Raw genomic sequence first — 25,904 nt, forward strand, 5'->3', positions numbered from 1 at the left:
TTATCATGTGTCATTACAGGTTATAGAATTTAATTTGACCTGTGAAATAAAAACTGTGTTTAATTCCACGGGGAGCTCCACTCTTAAGCAAATCTTGATTTTTCCAAGCAGCATATGGTACTTTCTTCTCTCCATTATGAATGCATTTATCCATGTTACAAATGCCAAGTCTCATTACTTGTTGCTTAGAACAACACGGTCACTATAACCCTCATCGGATCACAGTTACATATTGTTACTGCCTTAAACACCTGAGCCGCAATATAAAGGGTGCGATTTTTCCTGACAGGTTGATTGTACCTGTATTTACGAAGCAGGTGCTGCACATTTTTTTTTTGGCCAGGGTTTGATGAGCCTTCATAAAGCTAGAACCAAGGAAACTTTTCTACATAAATGCCTGTCTGTTTTTCTTCCCGGTTTTATGGTATTCAAGCATGTTCTTTTATTGAAACTTTTTTAGGAAATCTTAAGGTGGGAAGAATATATGTAGGGGTTTTGGCAGGAGGCATTTTCTCATAAAATGGATTGCTTGTTTCTGATTGTTTGGGGGAGTTTTAGTTTACAATTGCTCTGCTTTGTTTTCTTAGAGTCTTGCGAAGCTGAAGGAAAGGTTTCATCTAGAGGAAGGCAGAGGAAGATCAGAGCCAGACTTGACGTCCAACCTCACAAACTCTCATTTGTCTCTGTCCAGACAGACACTGGACGCTGGTTCACAGACTGATATTTCTGGTGATGTAAGTTTTTTCTCATTCTTACTGACATGGATATGTCTATCCTATAAAGTCTGTTTTCTGTACAGGAGAAAAAATCTTTTATCACTGCGATTACTTACTTACAGTACTTTATTGATTAGGAGAAAAGTTATATTTAGTATGTTTGGTAACATAGGTGAGAAAATCAAAGAATTGTGGCTGCTGTCTGCAGTCAATGTAATAAAATCCAGATATTTTTTGTTCTAACATTTTTTTTTAATGAGTAATATTTAAAACTTGAACAGCCCTTTCCCAATTATTGTTTTCCAGTTCACAATAACACCACAGATTCTGCTTTCTTGTTTCTTGTCCTTATCATTTACTCACACTTCACAGCTTTGAACATCACCCGCTGCTACCTAAGCCCCTATTTCCTTTAATTCTATTTTAGCAATGTATAGTGGTGTCATTTGGTAATGAAGAACAACTGAATGCTGTGATTTATGAAATATAAATGAACAGTAGAGTATGCCAAACTAAGTGTAGCACAGGGATGCTGAACCGGTGGCCCGCGGAGTCCTCCGATGTGGCCCACAACCTCCTGCTCTGGGATGGCAGGTTGGCAAAATGCGACCTAGGCTTGCCTACCCGCCATCCCAGAGCATTAGTGTTGGGAATGGAAGCAAGCGGATGTAGAGGGAGCAGAGCTGCATAAGCCATTGCTTCCTCTATAGCACAGGCTCCTTTTCCTGGCGGTGTGATTTTAAATGCACTCCGTCTGGGACAGCAACATTTTCTAAAACCGGCGATGCCTGCAGAAAGTGGCAAGTAAAGGAAGGTCAGTTTTTGAAAATCACAGTTTGGGTCTCATGGCAATCACAGCAATGGGCAGGGTTTTGCAGAGTTTGAGCATATTCGAGCAAAAGCCTGTAATGGCTATTATGCTGCTTTCACACTGCTCCGCATGTGCAGCGCAGTCTCCATTATGCTATTCAAAATAAAGAATTTTCACTGCGGCCTGCGACCAGTTACAAAATCTCTTAAGTGTCCCTTACCCTTCAAAAAGTTGAGCACCCCTGGTGTTGCAGATTAGAAGCTTTCTTAACTAAAATTTACTTGATTTTTATAAAAAAAAAGTCATCTCATCCAACATGGGGGTTGTAACAGCAGTATCTCTGTGGGCTTGCAGTTGATTCCAAGCTTCAGAAGGGAGCATTGAAACTCCAAAATACGTAACCATGCCCCCAACATGTGACATCAGTTCCGGTCCGTTGTTTGCGTTACATTGAGGTTTGGGTTTCTTGAGGTTTGACACTTCCTGCCTGCATCCCCATATGCGGCCAGCGGTGGTCCCTCTGATGTCCTGGCATGCAGTAGTGTGGACTGAAGACAAGACAAATTGCCTTGTCTATGCAGTATGCTACATCGCTCAAGGCTGCTCAGCGCAATGCATTTTGGTGGGAATGGGCCCCAAAACTCTAGAACAGAATGTTCTCTATAAAAAGTGGAACTTGTCTGTAGCGATTAATCGGGTTTTAAATAAAACTTGCAGTGCTGCTCTAAGCTGAGACAAAGATCTCCCCACTGATTGCAGTGAAGGGAGCTTGCATCAGTGCACCATTCAGAAGTGTAAAAGCATTATCAAAGAGAAAAGGTGCCGTTTACCAACCCAGTGCATTAGTATGTAGATTAATGTGGCCTCAGCCAGCCACATCCATGACCTATTTCGTCCCGCTCACCGGTGCTTGGTCACAGAGGTCTGTGACATACATACGAAGGCTCAGTTCACGCTGCCGCAACTTTTCATGCGACTTGAGAGTTCAAAGTCGCATGACAAGTCTCACTCCATTAACAGCAATAGAATCGTTCTAATTGATGTGAAAAAGGTTTCTGAACTACTTTGGGGCGTCTTCATTGCGACTTGCATTGACTTCTGTTAATGAAATCACAAGCAAGCCGCAATGAAGTCATGCAGGATGTCGACTGTCAAAGTTGCGCACATGTGAACCGGCACTAATGCACTGGGTTGATGAGTGGCACTTTTTTTTCTGTTTGATAATGATCAATCAGGTTTCACATTTATTGATAAAACATTGAAAATATAGGAAGGAATCTGGTTCACTGTGATAGCATGTTCACATCTTATCTCTGTGTAGTATATTCTTCTTTTCGCTTTTTTTTTTTTAGATATGCCCATATCAAACAGTTTGCATTGTAGTTTGGTATGATTACATGATGCCTGTTTGTAGTAAACAAATGATTTTGAGGCCCAGGACACCCAGACAATAGTGGCTTTTAGTACTGCAGGTTGCTCACAGTCTCTATGAAGAGCATTTGTGGTTATTATATTCAGTCTCACCCTCCTCTTCACTCAGGAGTTAAACTAGAAAAAACTGGAGAATTCTATTATCTGCTATTCTTTACAATGAAGAAGAATGTACTGGTAAGAGTATAAGAAATGTCATTTTGTAATCCTGCATATCTCTTATTGCTCTACCTCAGCCCAGCATTCTTTTCATTTAACGGTGATAAAATGTATTCTTGGCAAACTGTGAAACTATAGTATGTCTCCATCCTTATTATCTTCTTAACATCTCTTGACTTTAGTTGGCCCCGCTGCAGTAAATTGCTTATTTTTGCGTCTTAAAATTTTTCATCGAAATGGCAGTTAAATCCAGGTCAAGCATACTGCTAATCGGAGGGCAGAATGCGTTTTTAATCACCTGATTTATTTACTTGCTTCGCCCTTCCTCAGAACCTGCAGTCATTCCATTTAGAGGTTCTGACACTTGCCTTGGGAAGGATTTAATTCTGTGAAACCATTTTCTGTGTTTTTCTAATGGCAGTCTGGTCCAAATCCCTCTACGCTAATATGCGAAATTGGGAGGGCGAGCAGACTTTAGCTCTTGTTGCTTTGCCAGTTCTTTCTCTTACAAATCTAATTTCTAGTCTCAGAAAAATATTCATCTAAGATACATTTTTTGATGTGTTATCAATTTTCCAAGAGCTCTTCTCTGCTACAGCGTTTTAAGTGCTGATACCATCATATCCCTGCTAGTTAGGTGAATGTAAGACAAGCAGGAGCCGCTATAACTCCTGTCTTTCTTGTTCCCGTCTTTGGCAAGGATTTGGAGCCAGCTACATATTTTGCGCTTTGGAGGTCTATTTATTTTCTTTAATCATGTCTTTGTTGAGAAAACAGCTGGGCTCATAGGGTGTGGACAGCAGGGGTCCTAGCTATTGTTTTTATGTGGTTTGAATTATTTTAAAATATTTTATACAGTCACTCTAAAGAAAGTTTTCTTTCTGGGTCATGCATTTATTAAAATAGTTCTTGGTGCACCAGATGGGCTAATAATTCATTTAGACCTTCATCTGACATAGATTGGAAGTCTAGACTACAGCCTAAGCAAACTTTTATTCTATGTGTGAGCTCTGCTGTATTGATGCTTTCTGCACCAGAATTATTCTGTGACTGCAGTCTTTATATGTTATTTGAGAACGGTCACATGTTATGGATTTTTTCCCCCACTCATGCAACATTGATATTAAAGCCAGACCATGTGACTTCAATGGGGCTCAGAAGCACAGGGGCCTCATATCTCCCTGCATAATGATTTAACCAATCAGCAGTAGCGTTTGGCAAATTCATTTTAGGTAAAACGAAAGGGAATATAAAGTCTTTTCAATTACTTTTTTTTTTTTTTTCAGTATGCTTTTTAGGTTGGATAAGCATTCAGTGTACATATAGAGTAATGAGTTCCCAAGGTTCCTTTTATTTAAGAATTCTAAAATGTATTCTCGTCAGAATGTGAAACTATAGCATGTCTCAGTTCCTATTATTTTCTTGGTCATCAGTGCAGCACGGAACGTTTTACATTGTGTAATGTAATCCTGCAATACAATATAGTCTACATGGAATTATGGAAAATGACACAAAGGTTATAATTGGTATACATTGTCTACCTAAAAGAAGCACTTTTTAAGGATTTGAGCCCAAGTTCACCCTGAGGCTGTTTTGAAATCTGAACTCGCACAATTTCAAGACGGCATTTTAGTCTGACTTTGGGGGCGAGTTCCTGCACAAATGTCTATGGAAATGCCCCCCCCAAATTGCCAAAAGTAGTACAGAAACTACTTTTGGGAATCGGTGCGGCGCCGCAAAGTCGGCGTCACACGGATTTGGACGGTACCGGCAATTGGCTTCGATTTGACATGTCAAATCGGACCAATGTGAAAGTGGGCTCAGGGTCACAGAAACATGCCTGTTTTTAATGCAGAGCCGTCTGAGGGTCCAAAGATCACAGATATCCAATATGGCAGTTCTATAGATAATGATGATATATTTTAAGTCTTTGCAACTTTTGAGGAGTATTATTCTGAAATTGTTTGACAATTCTTAGACGCAGCTTTTCACAGATTGGTGAACCTCTTCCCCTCTTTACTTCTGAGACACTCTTACTCTCGAAGATGCTCTTTTTATACACAGTCATGTTACTGACCTGCTGCCAAATAACCAAATTCGTTGCAAAATGCTCATCCTTGTTAGTGCCAGCTTTTAGTCCCAACCTTTTTGAGACTTACTGCCATCAATTCCAAAATTATTTTTTCCCTTAAAATGGTATATTTTCTCAGTTTAAATATCTAATATGTCTTCTATTTTCTATTGTGAATAAAATATGGATTTATGGGATTTGCAAATCATTGCATTTGGTTTTTATGTAGATTTTATATAGTGTCCCCACTTTTTTTTAAATTGGGTTTGTAAAACCTTTCTGTTTGCCCCAATTCTGGTAATATCATACTAAAAGCTAATATACCTCACTAACTTACCACAACCTTCTTTAACCTCTTGACGCTGACTACACGCATATATGCGGCCGTTCGGCGGTTGGGCCTTAATGCCGAGCGGCTGCATATATGCAACCACGTGTAAACAACCTACCATGCTAAGAGCGCACCCAGCATGGTAGTCGGCGGGGATTGGTAAGCTCCCAATGCATACTCATGAATCATGATCACCAGCTTTCCAAATATGTGAACGCTGTAACAGCCAATATTACATGACCTGAATGCTTACCTGTGCCTCTTACCTGTGCTTTCAGAACTCCTAAAGGATCAGGAGGCGGCCGGTGCGAAGGGATTAACTAGAATTTATCAAGATAACCTGCTACTTGTTTTGATTATTCAGTGTAAATATAGTTCTGCAATCCCTGTGGGCACTTCTTGATCTGCTTTCAAACAATTAGGTCTATAGGCATCCAAGGAAACTAAAGGGTTTAACCTAGACTGCTGTAATCTATCCAGGAAATAACACTTGTATACTGTACAGCACGTTATAGAACACTATAAGGCCTAATGGTACTTATTGAAAGAATATGTCATTTATAGAGCTGGATTTATACTTTTTTGATCCCCTTGCTGCAGGAACTGCGCACAAGTAGTAGACTAACCACCATTAAACCATTTTTTTTTTGTGCAGCACAGTGTACAAATGGCAGTCATACATATTAACCACTTCAGCTCCGGAAGGTTTTACCCCCTAATGACCAGGCCATTTTTTGCAATACGACTGTGTTGCTTTAACTGACAATTGCGTGGTCGTGCGACACCGTAACCAAATGAGCTTTATTTTGGTGGTATTTGATAACCCCCTGCGGTTTTTATTTTTTGAGCTATAAACAAAAAAAGACCGACAATTTAAAAAAAAAAAAAAATATTTTGTACTTTTTGCTATAAAACATTCCCAATAAAAAAATTTAAAAGATCTAATTTTTTCATCAATTTAGGCCAATATGTAATCTGCTACATATTTTTTGGTAAAAAAAATCCTAATAAGTGTGTTTTAATTGGTTTGCGCAAAAGGTATAGCGACTACATACTATGGGATAGATTAATGGACTTTTTATTTTTTTAAATTGTTTTTACTAGTAATGGCGGCGATCAGCGATTTTTAGCGGGACTGCGACATTGCGGTGGACAAATCTGACACTTGGGGCTCTTTCACACGGTTCGCCTCCGTAGGCGGATCCACGCTGCTCAGTAGGGATCGATCTGCCGATCCCCGCTGAGCCGGCGGATGACAGCTCCGTCTCCGCTTGCAGTGCGGAGAGGGAGGTGTCACAGCTCCCGCTGCTCTCTATGGGGGATCGGATGAGAGCGGGCCGCCTGTCCGCTCTCATCCGATCCGATCCCTGAACGGATGGAAAAATAGGGTTTCCATCCGTCCAGATTTCACGGACAGGATCGGATACGGATGGCAGCGGGTGTCAGTGGAGGTGTCTCCGCTGACATCTGCTGCCCCATAGAGCTGCATGGAGGATCCGATCAGATCTGCCTAAAAATCTGACAGGCAGGTCTGATCGGATCGCCCGTGTGAAAGAGCCCTAAGTGACACTTTATGGGGACCAGTGACCCAATACAATAATCAGTGCTTAAAAAAATGCACTGTTATTGTATAAATCACACTGGCAGGGAAGGGGTTTAACACTGCGGTGATCAAGGGGTTAAGTGTGCTCCTAGGGAGTGCCTTCTAACTGTGTGGGGCAAGAATAGGCTAGAGGAAAAGTGAGATATGTGTTTAAGCTTAGCTTAAACACAAGATCTCTCTCTGTCTCTGTGACAAAACAGCCGTCTGCCTTGTTTACATAGGCAGACCGTTGTTCTGCCATTCCCCTGCATGATCGCGGGTGGCTGGCGGCCATCGCGGCTGCCGGACCCGCTGATTGGCTCCCCCTATGTCTGATCGCAGCGGCGCTCCGGCGGTGCGCGCATCCCCCTGAGAACTCCTCCACAAAATCATGTACCTATACTTAATTTTGGGCAGCCAGGCCTCCCTGCCGCAGTATATATGCATGGGGCAGTCTGGAAGTGGTAAAGCAATCAGATACCAGTTTAGTAAAGTAAGATCCATGGAAGAAGATGAATTCTGATTAGTTTCTCTGGGGCTCCACATTGGCCATTTCCTTTGCGCTACTTTAAAAAGCTGTTTGGCTGAATACAATTCTAAGATTTCCCTGTGAGCACCCAGTAATGATGCAGGAACTGTCTCCAGGTGCCAGAAGTGGATTGCATCGCTGGTGGTCAGGAACAGTCAGTCTACATACTTCCTCCTTCTGATCTCCATCCCTTTGTTTGGGACTGAAGGTGGTATATACTTCCTTCTCCTGATCTCTATCCCTTTGTTTGGGACTGATCTCCATCCCTTTGTTTGGGACTGAAGGTGGTACATACTTCAACCTTCTGATCTCCATCCCTTTGTTTGGGACTGAAGGTGGTATATACTTCCTTCTTCTGATCTCCATTCCTCTGTTTGGGACTGAAGGTGGTATATACTTCCTTCTTCTGATCTCCATCCCTGTGTTTGGGACTGAAGGTGGTATATACTTCCTTCTTCTGATCTCCATCCCTGTGTTTGGGACTGAAGGTGGTACATACTTCCTTCTTCTGATCTCCATCCCTGTGTTTGGGACTGAAGGTGGTACATACTTCCTTCTTCTGATCTCCATCCCTTTGTTTGGGACTGAAGGTGGTACATAATTCAACCTTCTGATCTCCATCCCTTTGTTTGGGACTGAAGGTGGTACATACTTCAACCTTCTGATCTCCATCCCTTTGTTTGGGACTGAAGGTGGTACATACTTCAACCTTCTGATCTCCATCCCTTTCTTTGGGACTGAAGGTGGTACATATTTCCTTCTTCTGATCTCCATCCCTTTCTTTGGGACTGAAGGTGGTACATACTTCCTTCTTCTGATCTCCATCCCTGTGTTTGGGACTGAAGGTGGTACATACTTCCTTCTGATGTCCATCCCTTTGTTTGGGACTGAAGGTGGTACATCCTTCTCCTGATCTCCATCCCTTTGTTTTGGACTGAAGGTGGTACATCCTTCTCCTGATCTCCATCCCTTTGTTTTGGACTGAAGGTGTTATATACTTCCTTCTTCTGATCTCCATCCCGTTGTTTGGGACTGAAGGTGGTACATACTTCAACCTTCTGATCTCCATCCCTTTGTTTGGGACTGAAGGTGGTACATACTTCCTTCTTCTGATCTCCATCCCTGTGTTTGGGACTGAAGGTGGTATATACTTCCTTCTTCTGATCTCCATCCCGTTGTTTGGGACTGAAGGTGGTATATACTTCCTTCTTCTGATCTCCATCCCTGTGTTTGGGACTGAAGGTGGTATATACTTCCTTCTCCTGATCTCCATCCCTTTGTTTGGGACTGAAGGTGGTACATACTTCCTTCTTCTGATCTCCATCCCTTTGTTTGGGAATGAAGGTGAAGATACATTTTTTAGAAGCTGTACAAAATATTTAGCTCTAAAAAAACTGTAAAACTCTTAATATGACAGTGGATTATTGTTCTTTATTCTAATAAAGTGTGTGTGATAATTGCACTTTCTTAAAATATGCTTATCTCTAAATTCTCGGTTTTAGATTTGAAGCAGTCTTTAAAAATGAAATCTGTAGCAGTGATAGTGTGGGTACCTGTTCACTCATCATAAGGCTGAATGTGTCTTTTCCTATTTAATCCAACAGATTGGAATGAGGAGCAGATCGACTCTTGCAGAAAAGGTCAGGCTGAGCCTGCAGTATGAGGAGGCGAAAAGAAGGTACTGTTTCTAGAGTTGGCTTTGCTTTGGTGGAGCTAAAACTGGTTGTTGGGTGACCTCTACTGGGCAATTTATAGAATAACAGTTGTTCTAATTGTATATATGCAGTTTAGCAGTTTTTCGATGTATCCAAGAATCACTTGTGTCATCGCTAAGCAGTACTCATTTTAAAGAAAGTACAATAAGATATAGACCCAAATCTTTGCTTTTTTATTTTTAATGGTATTCACCACACAGTTTGATTATTTAACTATTCGTTGTTAATTTTTTTTTTTTTAATGACAGTATTGGCGTATTTTAGGTTTTGGATAGAGTGGAGAGGGGTTAGAACATCTACAGTATTAGGTTTTTATTGCTCTCTGTGCCTCCGTTAGGGAGATTCACTATTTATTTATTTGATTTTCACATTTAGAAAAAACAAGGTGCACAATCTCTATACATTAGGTCAGATGTTCCAAGTAGAGCATATGAAACCAATGGTAGAAAAATACAGGTCAAGTATAGGCGTAATCAACATGAACAGAACTTAAACCATACATAAAGGAACTATAAATGCCAGGATTGTTGGCTCCAGATGGGAACAAGGAGGGGGGGGGAGGGGGGGTATAGGGTGAAGAAAGAAGCGAGAAGGAATTTGGGGTGGAGGAGAGAGGGGAGGAGAAGCACAAGCAGATGGTTCGTAATGCCATATCATAAGGGACAAAGAATGGTGTTAGAATAAAAGTTTCATCAAAAAACATAAATTCACAGTACATTCAGGTCACCCTCTCTATTTATCCTGTTTACTGTTATAATCAAAAGTAGTGAAAGTAAAAAAAAAAATCACAAATTTGGGTTGAGATTAGACCACTGATAGAAGGGATATCTTCCAATGGGGACACTAGTTCTGGTGACACACCTGGATTCCCTCACTTTGGAAAGATTTCCTCTCACTACCTATTTTGGTTTTGGGACTGGAAGTGAGGAGAGATATCCCAAATGGGAGACAGATGGCTAAAAAAAAAAACATGACGGGGGTTATAACCTTACTCTATCCAAAAAGTTGAAATAAAATGTTTTGCCCTTCGTGACATTTTACCATTCAGAGAAGTCACCCTGTGAGATTAGGTTTTAGGGCATTCGCTTTGCCACTGTGAAAAAACAGGTGTAGCTAAAGGCTGTATTTGAATTGTATTAGGTTTGTATATTTATTTTTTTATACAGCAATGTAACATCACAAAGATACCCTATACTGCGCGTCCTGCTTCAGCCTTTGGGGGAGAACTTTAGTTTAGTTTAATTTACATGCTTTCCTCACAGGAGAAAGCCAAATGGTGTTATTACACCTGCATAGGAACTGTACATCCCAGAATAAATTTAAAGTTTAGGTGCATTTCTGACATTGAGGACTGAATTTCAGATGCAATATTATTAGAGGGAAGAAAGCCATCTGATATTATTTGTTGTGCACAAAGGGGAGTGAAGAAGAGGCAGGATTAGTATGAAGAAAACTGTCCATCTGCTACCCTATGGCATATGTGGCACACGATCACACCCACTTTCTGTTTACCACATTACTGGAAATATCTGATAGTTACTACATGTTAGACCTGTGAGGAAATACACGTGAAACAGTATCTGTAAAGCTAGCCATAGATGGATCGAATTTGGTCTGTTCAGCAGGGACCCACCAAATTTTGATCCAAATGTAGCCATTCCTGTTTGACAGAAATCAATTAAATTGACTTCTGATTAAATGGGAATGTTGGAAAACTTTTGCCGATCAGCAGCTGCAGCCAATCAAATAAAGAAATGCATTCATTTTTTTAATGGTTCAGCCCTCAGCTGAATGAAAAAAAATGTATCTATGGTTAGCTTAAAGCGGAGTTCCGGCCACAAAAAAAATTTTCAATAAACATACCCCCGGGACAGTCAGGGCTAGTACATTCCACAATGGCTAGCTTCTGATCTGCCCGGTTCGCACTTACCTGCAAGAAGATATACTCACTTTTAAAATTTCTTCTCCAGCGTTGCCATCTCTGTTGTGGGCAGCTGAAGCCAGCGCGATCCTCTTCTGCGTCCTCTTCCGCGTCTTCTTCTCCCAGAATGCGCCTGCACCGGCCCTTCTCGTCAATTCCGGTGCGGCGCCGCATTCCTCCACAGCTTCTGGGCATGCCCAGAAGCTGTTTAGCAAGGAATGCGGCGTCGCACCGGAAGTGACGAGCGGGGCCGGTGCCGTCTCATTGATTCCTGGGAGCGATGACGTTCAGCTCCCAGGAATCATTGCAAACCGGAAGTGATGGCATGGGCCGCGGCCGCCGAGGGAGGAAGTGCAAAAAAGGTGAGTATTTCTTTCTACAATTACAAGGTAAGTAAAAAAAAAAAAAAAAAAAATCCTAACTATCCAATTCTGTTTCAGGTGAGGAAAAGCAAGCGGATGGCCACAAAATCGGTTGTGTCAATTTTGTGGCCGGAACTCTGCTTTAAAAGAGAAGTATGGGGTTTCTCTATTTTCCCCCAATCATATTTACCTAGGTGGATGCAGCATCGGTCTGATGCTGCATCTGTCCCCCGGCCCCTCTGTACTGGGAATCGAGCGATCGAACACTGCCGATCACTCGGTTCTGACAGCTTCACGAGCAGAGAGCTGCTCTCTGCTCTGCCCCCTCCTCGCTCATTGGAGTGCTGGGCTGTGGAGGTGCGGGGAACGGCCGGCTCAGGCTCTCAGTGGCTCAACGAGAGGCTAAGCTCGGTGTTGGCCCAGGCACCTGGCGGATCCCGAATTCCATTGTCGTGATGACGCGGTGCCCGGACTTACTTCTGTGATGTCAGAGAGAGCGGACTTCAGCCATAGCAGTGACTTCTGTCACACCTCATCACTTGCCATGGTAGAGACTTTTGTCATGACTCACTTCTGGCCATGGCAGTGTTTTTTGTCACATATCACCTCTGTCTACAGCAGTAACTGCCACATCTCACTACTGGCCATGGATAGCAGGGGTTGAAATGACTCCTTGCTTGTACTCAAGTGGTTTTCACTGCATTGGTTTGTGAGTACATTTCTGCTTTTATGATTAACTAAAACAGAAGTTTTACACTAAATTTTGTGAGGGTTGTACTATCTTTTATCTTTAAAACAAACGATTAAGGGCAGATCAGAAATGAGGTCTAATGTATCAGTTTGTTTTTGCCTAAAAATCCCTTCTCTTCATGCATCTATCACTCTTATACCTGCCCTTATCGGAATTTGATTGATAATTACAGAGAAATAAGTCCAGATACTTCTGGCCCATGGTGAGGTGTAGATGTTCTGCTAATAATCGCACTTTTTTCATTATGTATTATAAACTATAGCACAATATGAGATATAAGGTTTGAAACAACAGGTATTAAATATATGAATGATATTCGCTTTCATGCACTTGTTCACGCATATTTTTGGAGTTATACATAAAGATAGGTGGATAGTGGCAGTGCTGTAGTTTTTTTGCATTTACATTACAATTATCGCACCTAATTAATGTCAGACCGGCATTTTTGTTTTGTTATTTTGTTCCTCTTTAATTTCTAGTTTGATTTTGGGGTTGTTTAGAGTTGTTTAGAGTTTTACTTTCAAATCTAAGGCTCGGTTCACACTTAGTGCCGGTTCACATATGTGCGGCTGCGGCGATCGCATATAATATCGGAGCGCACTGCTCCTTCATTATATGCGATCGGGTGTGCGGTGCGAATTCAGCCATACACTCTGTATGGCTAAATTCGCACTGCACCCGCAGTAAAGTTGCACATAACCCTTTTTTTCAGCCGCATCAGGATCGGATCGCACAGTGGTTCACACTTGTGCGATCCGATCCTGTGCGAACTGTAAGATCGCACTGCGATATGCGATCAAACTGGGGGTGTCGTTAAGATTACATTGACACCCCCAGCGTATCGCATATGGCAGTGTGAACTGCCAAGGGTGCATTTGCGATGCGGTAACAGGCTGCGAATTCGCAGCCTTCCCGCATCGCATAAGTGTGAACCGAGCCTTATGCAATGCGGGAACAGGCTGCGAATTTGCCAATGGTGCCAATTTGGTGTCAATGTAATCTTAACGACACCCCCAGTTTGATCGCATATCGCAGTGCGATCTTACAGTTCGCACAGGATCGGATCGCACAAGTGTGAACCACTGTGCGATCCGATCCTGATGCGGCTGAAAAAAAGGGTCATGTGCGACTTTACTGCGGGTGCAGTGCGAATTTAGCCATACAGAGTGTATGGCTGAATTCGCACCGCACACCCGATCGCATATAATGAAGGAGCAGTGCGCTCCGATATTATATGCGATCGCCGCAGCCGCACATATGTGAACCGGCACTGAACCTAGAAAAACAGAATTGTTTATCTTGTGAACGGAAAGCTAAAGCGAACAAGAAAAAAAAAAAAGATTTCAGATGAATGGCAAGTTTGCAAATGTAGAAAAATAGCCTTCGTAGTTGGATATGTGCAGTGGCTTGTACTTATCAGTATAAATAACAGCAGAACTTAGGTGGGAGAGCAGATGTTATAAGTATCTTGTAATAAGCTAGCCATCTGCAAGGCGTATGGTGTTTTCTGCGTTAACAGGTTTATAATCGCTGCAATCAATTTGTGTCGCCCATATCTGATCAGTAGCCTGCAATGTAGTGATGTCATTAATAAAAATTACTCTGCTTTTGGAATATTTCTTATTGAACGTTTAGAAAGTATTTTAGGGTTTGCATCAAAGGTTTAAATAATCGCTCCTTGCAAATGCTGGAATGATCGAATTTTAAAAATAAGACCAGTCATATAAGGACGTTGGCGAGTCATGTAATTGCTGACTGTCTGTCATTTTACCAGTTTAGGCACTCTGTGCTTATTGTCAAAATAGATTGAAAAATCTCCATCCACTGTGCAGGCTTTCTTAGATGGGACTTTATGTAATTATTGTATTTAGCTTTTGTTTATTGAAGCTGATCTGCAGACTTGCTTTCAGTCTTACACAGTTGTATAGGCTCCTCTCCTGATTTCACTGCACACTGTTAGCTTCTCGTACTGTGCATTAGAGGCTGCAGAAAGTCAAATAGATCCCACCTCATTTCCTGGCTGGAGGACAACCCACATCCTCAAGCCCTTTCCTCCCCCCTGCCTCTTTCATTCATTGGATTGCAGTTCTTTCAATCATAGAGGCTCAGCATCACAGTCTCCATGCAAATGCATTCTGTTTAGGGATGCCCATTCATTCTAACATCCACTTATGAAGACATTTTAATATTTTTTCAATACAGTGTCTTACAAAAATGAGTACACCCCACACATTTTTGTAAATATTTTAAAATATCTTTTCATGTGACAACACTGAAGAAATGACACTTTGCAACAATGCAAAGTAGTGAGTGTACAGCTTGTATAACAGTGTAAATTTGCTGTCCCCTCAAAATAACAACACACAGCCATTAATGTCTAAACTGCTGGCAACAAAAAAGAGTACACCCCTAAGTGAAAATGTCCAAATTGGACCCAAAGTGTCAATATTTTGTGTGGCCACCATTATTTTCCAGCACTGCCTTAACCCTCACCAGAGCTTCACAGGTTGCCACTGAGGTCCTTTTCCACTCTTCCATGATGACATAACAGAGCTGGTGGATGTTAGAGACCTTGCGCTCCTCCACCTTCCGTTTTGAGGATGCCCCACGGATGCTCAATAGGGTTAAGGTAGGGAGACATGCTTGGCCAGTCCATCACCTTTACTCTCAGCTTCTTTAGCAAGGCAGTGGTCGTCTTGGAGGTGTGCTTAGGGTTGTTAGAATGTTGAAATATTGCCCTGCTGCCCAGTCTCCAAAGGGAGGGGATCATGCTCTGCTTCAGTATGTCGCAGTACATGTTGGCATTCATGGTTCCCTCAATGAACTGTAGCTCCCCAGTGCTGGCAGCACTCATGCAGCCCCAGACCATGACACTTCCACCATCATGCTTGACTGTAGGCAAGACACACTTGTCTTTGTACTCCTCACCTGGTTGCCGCCACACACGCTTGACACCATTTGAACCAAATACAGTTATTTTGGTCTCATCAGACCACAGGACATGGTTCCAGTAATCCATGTCCTTAGTCTGCTTGTCTTCAGCAAATTGCGGGTTTTCTTGTGCATCATCTTTAGAAGAGACTTCCTTCTGTGACGATAGCCATGCAGACCAATTTGATGCGTATGGTCTGAGCACTGACAGGCTGACCCTCCACCCCTTCAACTCGGCAGCAATGCTGTCAGCACTCATACGTCTATTTCCCAAAGACAACCTCTGGATATGATGCTGAGCCCGTGCACTCAACTTCTTTGGTCGACAATGGCGAGGCCTGTTCTGAGTGGAACCTGTCCTGTTAAACTGCTGTATGGTCTGTGCCACCGTGCTGCAGCTCAGTTTCAGGGTCTTGGCAATCTTCTTATAGCCTAGGCCATCTTTATGTAGAGCAACAATTCTTTTTTTTTCAGATCCTCAGAGAGTTCTTTGCTATGAGGTGCCATGTTGACCTTCCAGTCACCAGTATGAGAGAGTGAGAGCGATAACACCAAATTTAACACAACTGCTCCCCATTCACACCTGAGACCTTTTAACACAATTGACACCGGGGAGGGAAAATGGCTAATTACACTCACTACTTTATATTGGTGCAAAGTGTCATTTCTACAGTGTTGTCACATGAAAGGATATAATAAAATATTTACATATGTGAGGGGTGTACTCACGTTTGTGAGATACTGTATGTATGTGTGTGTGGGTGTGTATATATATATATATATATATATATATAATTTTTTTTTTTAAATACATTATTAATTAAATCTTCCCAAGAGCCAGTCCACTGCTTGCATCAGGACTGAGGGCTCTTGATAGGAGTACAGTACTGAGAGACAGTATACTGTAATTTTTTTAGAAAGTGATGCACAGAACTCTGCTGCCCCCTCCCACCAGCCATGATCTGTCTGCATTGCATAGAAAAGCATAGGGATTAAAATAGGTATGTAATGGAAACAGTTATATTTAACATTATGTAACTGGCATGTTGATGAGGGGGGAAAGACGGAATTGGAGAAGGCAAAAAATATAACAGACTATATTTCAGCTTTAAGCATGTCTTTATCACTAACAGTAAAAGTTGCCTTTTCTTTTTACCATTCATTGTTCAGTGATTTTAAATAGAGATTGAATTGATTTCTCTTTACCTAATGGCACCTTGTTTCATATATCTTGAAATACATGGCAGTTTTCTCTCAGTGGTATGTCTTGCTTATCATATACCACTTGAATTGCAGGCAAAATATTTCTAGCTTAGATATAGACCGTTTTATGGAGTGTTAACCAAACAATGATCAAGCTGTGATTGGGGTAGGTGCGGGATTTTTTTGTTTGTGACTAAATTGAATGTTTTTTTTTTCCAGTATGGCCAACCTGAAGATAGAACTAGCAAAGCTGGACAGTGAGGCTTGGCCTGGGGCCCTGGATGTGGAGAAAGAGAAGCTTTTGCTAATTAATGAAAAGGAGGAACTACTGAAGGAACTGCAGTTTGTGACTACACGGAAACGAACTCAGGATGAGATCGAACGGCTGGAAGCAGAGAGGAGGAGACTGGAAGAGGACCTCTTGTCTGTCAAAAGCACTCCCAGCCAAGCACTTGCTGAAAGGTTTGTCATCCTTTTGAGCAGGCCATGCTACTGCACAGTGTCCATGGCCTACCGACCGTACATGGCAGGCTTAACCACTTCTGGACCCCCTAAAGACAAGGCCATTTGTTGTGCGTTATTTTAACTGACAATTGCGCGGTCCTGCAACGCTGTACCCTAATACAATTGATGTCCTTTTTTCCCACAAATAGAGCTTTATTTTGGTGGTATTTGATCACCTGTGCAATTTTATTTTTTTTGCTCTATAAACAAAAAAAGAGCGACAATTCTAAAAAAAAAACAAAAACAATGTTTTTTACTTTCTGCTATATAACATTCCCAAATAAATAAAAAATAAAAACAGTTTTTCATCATTTTAGGCCAATTTGTATTCTGCTACATATTTTTAGTAAAAAAAAAAAAAGAAAAAATCCCAGTAAGTGTATATTGATTGGTTTGCGCAAACGTTATTGTGTCTACAAACTAGGGGAAAGATTTATGTAATTTTTTTTTTTTACTAGTAATGCCGCCGATCAGCGTTTTTTAGCGGGACTGCGTCATTGCGGCGGACAGATCAGACACCTAACTGACATTTTTGACACTTTTGGGGGGACCAGTGACATTACTATAGTAATCAGTGCTAACAATTTGCACTGTTACTGTAGTAATGACACTGGCAGGAAAGGGGTTAACACCAGTGGCGATCAAAAGGTAAATGTGTCCCTGGGGGGTGCTTTCTGAATGTGGGGGGGATGTATTTACTGAATGACTACAGAGACCTGTGTTCCTTAATAAGAGGAACACAGGATCCCAGTGTTCATTGCTGACAGAACAGCGGTCTGCCACGTTTACAACCGCAGGCTTGCGTTCTGTCTCCACAGGAAGCGATCGCGGGTACCCGGCGGCAATCGCGGCTGCCAGACCCACTGATCAGCTGCCCCTGTGGCGAATGGGCGCACACCCCCACTCGCGGTCCTGGGAAGAGACCTACAGTTACGTCGTTTTCGCTGGACAGAGCTGTACTGCTGGCAGTCTGCAAGTGGTTAAAGCAAACCTGATATTTTACATTTTGAAAAAGAAAAGTGCTAGCAGTTATCTTTTTTAGCCAGAAAACTCTCCATAATGCGCCCCTCTGAAAGTGGTTTCACGTTATTATAAAATGTTTAACTTCCTTGACTAAGCCCCACCCATGCGTATTCTCCTGTTAGGTGAAAATTCCCTTACTAGCTACCACTGCATTTTCATTGAACAAGGTGATGAAAGGTAGGTGAGACTTTTTCCAAACTCAGGAATGCCAAGTAAAGGTAGTAACAGAATGACACGTAGAAAAGGCTATTCTGGCCAACCAAGACTCCTAGACCAGACCTTTAGTTTAATGAAAATGTTCGACTGGTTTGCTTCAGTTACCTCAATGCGGTTGCTGACGGTCTTTTCAAACCAGGTGTGCTCAGTGCAGTCCCAATAGAAGACAAGGCAAAAATACTTTTTTCTCTTTTGTTCACTGATGGACACAGCTACATATCTTCTTAGATCCTCAGGCTTATGCTGCTCTCTCCACAGGGGTAGGACTAGGCAGAAATTATTTTGGGTACGCCCCTGAAGCAGTCTCAGGGAGTAATATTCACACTTCCTGCTTCAGGACTGCAGTTTTTTCTGCCTAGTCAGGAGAAAGGACTTGGTTCCCTGCTGGGATCTGCGGTCTTGGTGTTTTTTCCTTTTTTAAATTGAATTTTTTCTTCTTTTATTATTTTCTGTTCCTGTGAGAACTACAATCAACTGCTGGACTGGGCAATGCACTGGATATCCTAGATCCTTACGGTCTTCCCAGTCTGGCTAGCGAGCGCGACCCAGCTATTAGCTCCGTGCTAGGTTGGCCGCGAAATAGCCCCACTGGACGGGGGCTGGTCAGCGAGTGAAACATTTTGCGAGGACGCATAGCCCTGGTCATGATAATGGTCACCGCCAGAGTCGCAGCGTACCTCTGGCCCGCAGCACCCCCATTCCAAGATGGCACGGTGGACTGTCAGGAGTGGTTCCCGCTCGGTTCCCAGGTGTGATGAGTAGTGTTTTCCCCTCTCCTCTGGGGAAATACTAGGGTGGACGCGGGCCCTTCCTTGGTTTGTTAGGCCCCTTCTGTGCCCTTCCCTCATGGTTTCCCCCCCTCACTAGCAGGGTTCCCCTGTACTAGTCACCCTCATCTACCCCTCCTTAGTCCACCCTCGGGTTGTACAGGCTGTTGTGGTGTATGGGGTGTCATTGGTGATGGGCTGGAGGAAGGTGGGAGCGCGCCGCTGACGGCTCATTTTCTGATGCTTCTGCAGCGAATGGCTGCGCGGGGGATCCCTGTGAGTTCCCCCTCCCCCCAGTGGACTACAAGTACCTGTAGGGCCAGTCTGGGTCCTGGGTGCCGCGCTGCACCGCGTGGCGCTGCCATTTTGTTGTGGATGGCTGTATTCAGCCTCAGCGGCCATGTTTGTGTAGTCCGGCAGCCATGTTTTTGGAGTTTCCCATTGAAGTCAATGCGGCTGCCATTTTCTTGTAGCCTGTGGAGCGGTGATGCGGCGGTGGGCCTCTAGTGGCAGTAACTGCGTTTCCTCTTCCTCGCTGATCGCAGCATAACAAGCAGCTTGGCACTCTGTATTCAGCTCTGAATAGGTGGTGGTGAGTCCCTGCGGGTATTCAGCTCCTTCTTCTGCTATAGCAGCACTGCTGGTTTGCTGGGTCTTGCAATACCACAGCGGTAGTGGTGTGAGGGTTTTTTTTTTTTGTAAAAAAAAAAAAAAAGTTTTCCCTTGCATATTAAGGGCGGCCTCCCTGGAGCAGGTATCACCACCCGACCCACTCTCAGAAGCTCCGGGCTCTCAGTCTGCCCTGGTGGCCATGACAGCGGTCCTGCAGTCACTTGTGTCAAAAGTTGATATGGCCCTGCAAAAGTGGCCTGGCAAGAAGCGCCCCCCCCCAGTCTTCACCTGTATCCTCTATCTCCTCAGAGTCTGAGGTGGATTTGGCTGTTGCGGAGGCGAGTCGCCCCCACTGGGTTTGTGTCCACGCACCCTGAGTACTCTGATAGTGAGTCCTCTTCCACTACAGCCGCGCATGGAAAGGCGTTTGTGGAGGCACTGATTGTATCAGTGCAGGAAACTTTAAAATTGGAGGACACAGCTGTTGCTACTGCGTCAGTGAAATTTGGCACCCGTAGGCCATCCAAGGGGAGTAAGGTGTTTCCCTTTCCTGCCTATTTTGACAAGATTGTCGCTAGTCAGTGGGGGTCCCTGAAACACATGGTTGGAATACCTGAGCGTTTCGCTAGGAGATATCCCTTTGAGGAGCCTCTTTTAAAGAAACTGACGGTTCCACCAGCGGTGGACTCTCAGGTCTCCAGATTGAATTAGGCCACGCTTCTTCCGGTGCAGGATTCCCTGTCTTTTAAGGACCCTGTGGACAAGAGAGCTGAGGCTCTGGTCCGATATCTCTTCACCGTGGCAGGTTAAATTTTGAGGCCGTTGTTTGCTATCACCTTGGTTTCCAGACTTTAACGAAATTGGCGAAGCTCCTTCACCAGGTTCTGGAAGGGGGTCAACATCCTCCTGAGCTGGCAGATCAGTTAATACAGGTGCTACATTATATCTGTGATGCATCCTTGGATGTGGCCCCTTTGGCTTGCAGAGTATCTGTGACTGCGGTGACCCTTCGCCGCATGATATGGTTGAAAAAGGTGCTGACTAAACTTCCCTTTGCAGACCGTTTGTTCGGTGCTTCTCTGGAAGAGATCATTACGGTCTTATGGAAGGTAAGAGTGCTTCCACAGGTTGCTAAGAGCAAGGAGCCTCGTTGTAAACGTGATCCTTTTTTTCTCAGCTTAAAAGTGGCTATTTCGCCCAGCAGGCTTGCAGGACAAGGCATTGAGTTCCACCCGTACTTTCGCAGGAGGCTCCAAGAGACCCTGGGCGGGTAAGTCAAAAGTAGGTTCAGACAGCCTGCAGACAAGCCCTCCTCTGCCTGAAGGAACGCCCTCACCCGTATCTGGGGTGGGGGGATGTCTTTGTTTCTTTGGACCCGTGGAACTCGCTCATTCAAGACCAATGGGTCCACGAGTTGATACGGTTCGGTTACAAGAGCGAGTTTTGGTCCTTGCCTCCTGCAAGGTTCTTCCCTTCCGGCTTGCACCTGCCCCCGGTTCGGCTGCAAGGTCTTTACGGGGCTGTGCAGGGAGTGTTTGTACCTGTTCCAGAGTCAGAACATTTTCAGGGATTTTATTTAAACTGGTTTACTGTTCCCAGGAATGACGGCAAGGTCTGTCAGATCTTGAAGCTCAAGGCTCTGTACTGCTTTGTGCGGGTTCAGAAATTTCGGATGAAGTCTATTCGCATGATAGTGGCATTCCTTCATCAAGGGGATTTTGTGGTCTCTATCGATGGCAACGACACTTATCTTCATATCCCAATATATGTCGGGCATCAGCGTTTCCTTCGCTTTGCCACGGGAGAGGAGAATTATCAATTTGTGGCGTTAACTTTTGGCCTCGCCTCAGCCCTGCGAATGTTCACAAAAGTGTTGGCCTTGCTCAGGCAGAAGGGGATTGCGGTACTGGGGTACCTCGACAACCTTCTTCTGCGGGCAAAGTCTTTGTCGGATATCACTGGCTATCACTGTTCGGCTGGATGCTGAATTTTCAGAAATTAGATTTGACTCCGTACACCAAACTAGAATACCTGGGCCTGACTCTAGACTCAGCCCGGGTGTTTCTTCCGGAGGTGAAACTGTTGAAGTTGCAAGAGGCGATTCAGCTCCTGTTGTCCAACCATCAGTCATCTCTCAGGACTTGCATGCAAGTGGTGGGTTTGATGGTCTCTACTTTCGAGGCAGTTCCGTTTTCTCAGTTTTATACCAGGCCTCTGTAGAAAGAGATTCTAGCCAAATGGGAAAAGAATACTCAATCATTAGACAACCTGATTCAGTTGAGCCGGAATGCGAGGGGATCTCTGATTTGGTGGCTCCATTCCCTGGCGCTTCGCCAAGGGTAATCCTTTCTCCCCCTGTATTGGACAGTGATTTCCACGGATGCCAGTCTGTCCGGGTGGGGCAGTGTTCTGGGCTCAGACTCCGCTCATGGTGTTTGGACTCGGGAGGAATCCAGTCGGTCGATCAACATCCTGGAGATTCGGGCGATCAGGCTGTGCCTGTCCCAGTGGACGGATCGTCTGCAGGGGTGCCCGGTTAGGATTCAGTCAGCCAATGCCATGGCTGTGGCATATGTCAATCATCAAGGAGGCACAAGAAGTGCCCTAGCGGCCCGGGAAGTAGCCGGCATTCTAAGGTGGGCAGAACGATATGTTTCAGCCCTCTCTGCGGTACACATTCCAGGGGTGGAAAATTGGCAGGCGTTGCAGCCGGGCGAATGGTCTCTTTACTTGGAAGTGTTTCCACAACTGTGTCTCCTGTGGGGAAACCCCCATGTGGACTTGTTGGCCTCTCGTTTCAACCGGAAGGCTCAGAGGTTTGTGGCAAGGTCTAGGGATCCTCTGGCTGACGCTTTGGTGGCCTCTTAGGGTCAGCATAGCCTAATTTACGCTTTTCCTCCACTACAACTTCTGCCAAGACTGCTGCGAAGAATCAAGGTGGAAGGGATTCCAGTCATTCTGGTGGCACCAGACTGGCCTCGCTGGTCTTGGTACGCAGGCCTAGTAAGGCTGGTAGCCGAGGCTCCTTGGAGACTTCCCTTAAGAGGCGATTTCTTGTCTCAAGGACCGATCTTCCATTCTGCTTTACGGTCGCTGGCTTTAACGGCATGGCTATTGAAAGCCAGGTGTTGAAGGACAGAGGACTGTTGGATTCGGTGGTTCCTACGCTGTTAAAAGCTAGAAAATCTACTTCAAGGAAGATCTATCATCGAGTTTGGAGCGCGTACATTACTTGGTGTGAGTCTCGGGGCGTTTCTCCCCGTGCCTTTTCCAGGTCCCGCCTGTTGGAGTTTCTACAACAAGGTGTGGATCAGTGTTTATCTCTGGGCACCATCAAGGGCCAGATTTCCAACTTGGCAATATTTTTCCAATGGCCGTTGGCCACAAATTCCTTGGTTCACACCTGCGTGCAGTGAGTTCGCCATTTGGCTCATCCGGTGCGATCCCTGGTACCTCCGTTGGATCTCAACTTGGTACTGTCGGTACTTCAGAAACCTCCTTTTGAAAATAATGGTGAACTTGGTCTTATCACTCTGTCACAGAAGGTGGCCTTTTTGGTGGCTATTACTTCTGCGCATAGGGTGTTGGAGTTGGCTGCGTTGTCCTGTCAGTCACCTTACCTGTTGGTTCACAGGGACAAAGTGGTGTTGCGACCCTGTCAGGCGTTCCGTCCTAAGGTCGTCTCGGGGTTTCACTTAAATGATGATATTGTGTTGCCATCTTTGTGCCCTTAGCCTAAACATCCTAAAGAAATTTCCCTACATTCCCTGGATGTGGGTTGGGCAATCAGGTTGTACCTGGCAGCGACGGAGTCGCTTCGTAAATCGGACTCCTTGTCTGTCCTTATGGATGGATCTCGTAAGGGGCAGGCCGTGTATGCTGCGACCATTTCCAGATGGATCAGGCAGGCGGTGGTGCAGGCCTATTCCATTAGGGGTCAGGTTCCTCCTTTCCCTGTCAAAGCGCATTCTACAAGGGCACTTAGTGCCTCCTGGGCCTTCTGTCATCAGGCGTCAGTGGTTCAGGTGTGCAAGGAGGCTACATGGTCATCTGTGCACACATTCACAAAGTTTTAAAAGGGAGATGTGCTTGCACCCTCGGATGCTGCGTTTGGCCGCAAAGTTTTGCAGGCTGCGATTGCTGAGGCTCCGGCCTCTTGAGAGTGTATTTTTTTCTGGTAGTGAGTTCCAGTTGTTCCTGGTTGGGCTTCTGATTTACCTGGATGGCTATGTTTAGCCCTTTTTAGGAATTATCTGTGTATTGCTGTGTTTTTCCCAACCCTCATATTGACACTGCTTTGGGATGTCCCAAGGGTCTAAGAAGATATGGAGCTGTGTCCGTCAGTGAACGAAAACTGGATTTTTGTCCTACCGTAAAATCCCTTTCTCTGAGGTTCACTGAAGGACACAGCACCCGCCCCTCTGTTGAGTTGGGTTATTTATTCTTCTGACACTGTTACAGTCTGAAGTAATAGAGCAGAAAGTGGGAGTATACCCCCCGGGACTGCCCCAAGGGCGTACCCAAAATTATTTCCGCCTAGTCCTACTCCTGTGGAGAGAGCATTATAAGCACATAGGTCTAAGAAGGTTTGGAGCTGTGTCCGTCAGTGAACCTCTGAGAAAAGGATTTTACGGTAAGACAAAAATCCAGTTTTTTTTTTTTATTTATTATTAGGCCAGTTTGCACCATTGTCTTGCAGTGGTGTGCCCTGAAAAATGAATTGCATTCATTCCTTTTTTTAGTGCAATTCAGTATGACACAGTCCACTGCATCGCAACACACTGCGGCCTATACAATTCAATGAAATGTCTCTTTGTAACATTTCAATGAAGTTTGCAGAAAAAAAGTAAACATTGTATTGCGCTTTTTACAGCCCATCAAGTGTTGTTGTCACACCATACACCAGCAGCTGCTAGTGTGAACGGCTCTGACAGGATTTATAGATGTCCCTTTTTTTTGTTTCTTTGTTTGCTTTTATTCTTCAGTGTGTATTGGCTGCCCATCAATCTGTTCTGATGGGCTAATGGCTATTATAGTCTAGATAGCTGTCTAGCGCTTGTACATTTCCATTTAGCCTTACTATAAAAATGCTTTGCTAAACAAAAGCCAATAAAAGCAGTTGGCTAATATTTATGAATACTTTTTTGACTGTAATTTACTTTCCGTTATGCATAGGCCCCTTTCACACTAGACAGACCAATCCGGTTTGCCTGTCAGTTTTTCAGGCAGACCGATCAGACCCTTCCATTATCCTCTATGTCTGGTTATTAGTACAGCGGCTCCAACCGGAGCTAACAGTTTTTCTTTCGTTCAACCCAGAAAAAGCTGTAATAAGCTAACGGGAAAGAAAGGTGTACTGAAATTTCAACAGGTATGTGCAGGCACCTCACTCAATACCTGTCAACAGTTTTTTTTTTTTTTTTTTTTACTCACTGAAGTACCAGGCCTATATCTGACATTTGTTGTTTACAAGTTAAAATCAGTATTTCTCTTTCATTCATTGACGGACATAGCTCCTGATCTTCATAACCATTGAGTTATACTGCCCCATACACGTGTAGGACACTAGGCAGAAAAATAATCTGGCTACGCCTACGGGCAGTCCCCGGGGGTATCCTCCCCCTCTCTGCTATAGGTACTCTTTATTTCTGCCTAGTCAGGAGTAAGGACCTAGTTCCTTGCTGGATCTCTGGTCCTGGCAATTGTTTTCTTTTTAGATAGAAATTTTTCCTCTTGGATTTTTCCTGTGAGATCTACAATCAACTGCCGGACTGGGCGACGGGCTAGATAATCTAGATCCAGTGCCTTGTCGGCCGCGACATAGCTCCACTGGACTTCTGTCAGGAGCGGTGCCTACCCGATTTCTGGTATGGTGAGTAGCTGTCTCGCCCCCCCCCTCCCGGACGGTTTTGGGGTGGACATGGGCCCCTTCTTGGGACGGTCAGACCCCAGGGTTCCCCTCCTTCCCGTCAGGCACTCCCCTTTCATCTGTCCCCATCCTACCCCCCCTCCACTTATGCTGGGGCTGTTGGGAGGTCTGTTCCATCTCCTGGGGTGGGGGCAGGGCGCTATACTGGTGATGCGGGCTGGGCATGGGCTATCTGCTGCCATAAGACTGGTATTTAACGTCAAAGTACAGACGTAAAACTGCGGCGGGCAGTCGCCCTTGTTTTGCTTGTTAATCCCTAAATATGCCAAAAGTAAGCACATATTTTGATACCTGAACTAATGTCAGAAAACCGTATTTCTTATCTTATCCTTCTCTTTTA

At 44.2% G+C, this 25,904-nt stretch overlaps 1 protein-coding gene across 1 annotated transcript in view; it reads left to right on the top strand.

Annotated features, from left to right (window-relative positions):
- WWC2 (WW and C2 domain containing 2) overlaps positions 1–25,904 on the top strand; it is a 354,353-nt gene that overhangs the window by 209,939 nt on the left and 118,510 nt on the right. Inside the window, exons 7-9 of the mRNA XM_082256568.1 lie at positions 588–734; positions 9,235–9,308; positions 16,733–16,975. Coding sequence (XP_082112694.1) covers positions 588–734; positions 9,235–9,308; positions 16,733–16,975 — 464 coding nt within the window. The remainder of the gene's footprint in view (positions 1–587; positions 735–9,234; positions 9,309–16,732; positions 16,976–25,904) is intronic.

Source organism: Pelophylax lessonae (genome assembly GCF_965119305.1).
Source record: "Pelophylax lessonae genome assembly, chromosome: 1".
NCBI lineage: Eukaryota > Metazoa > Chordata > Amphibia > Anura > Ranidae > Pelophylax > Pelophylax lessonae.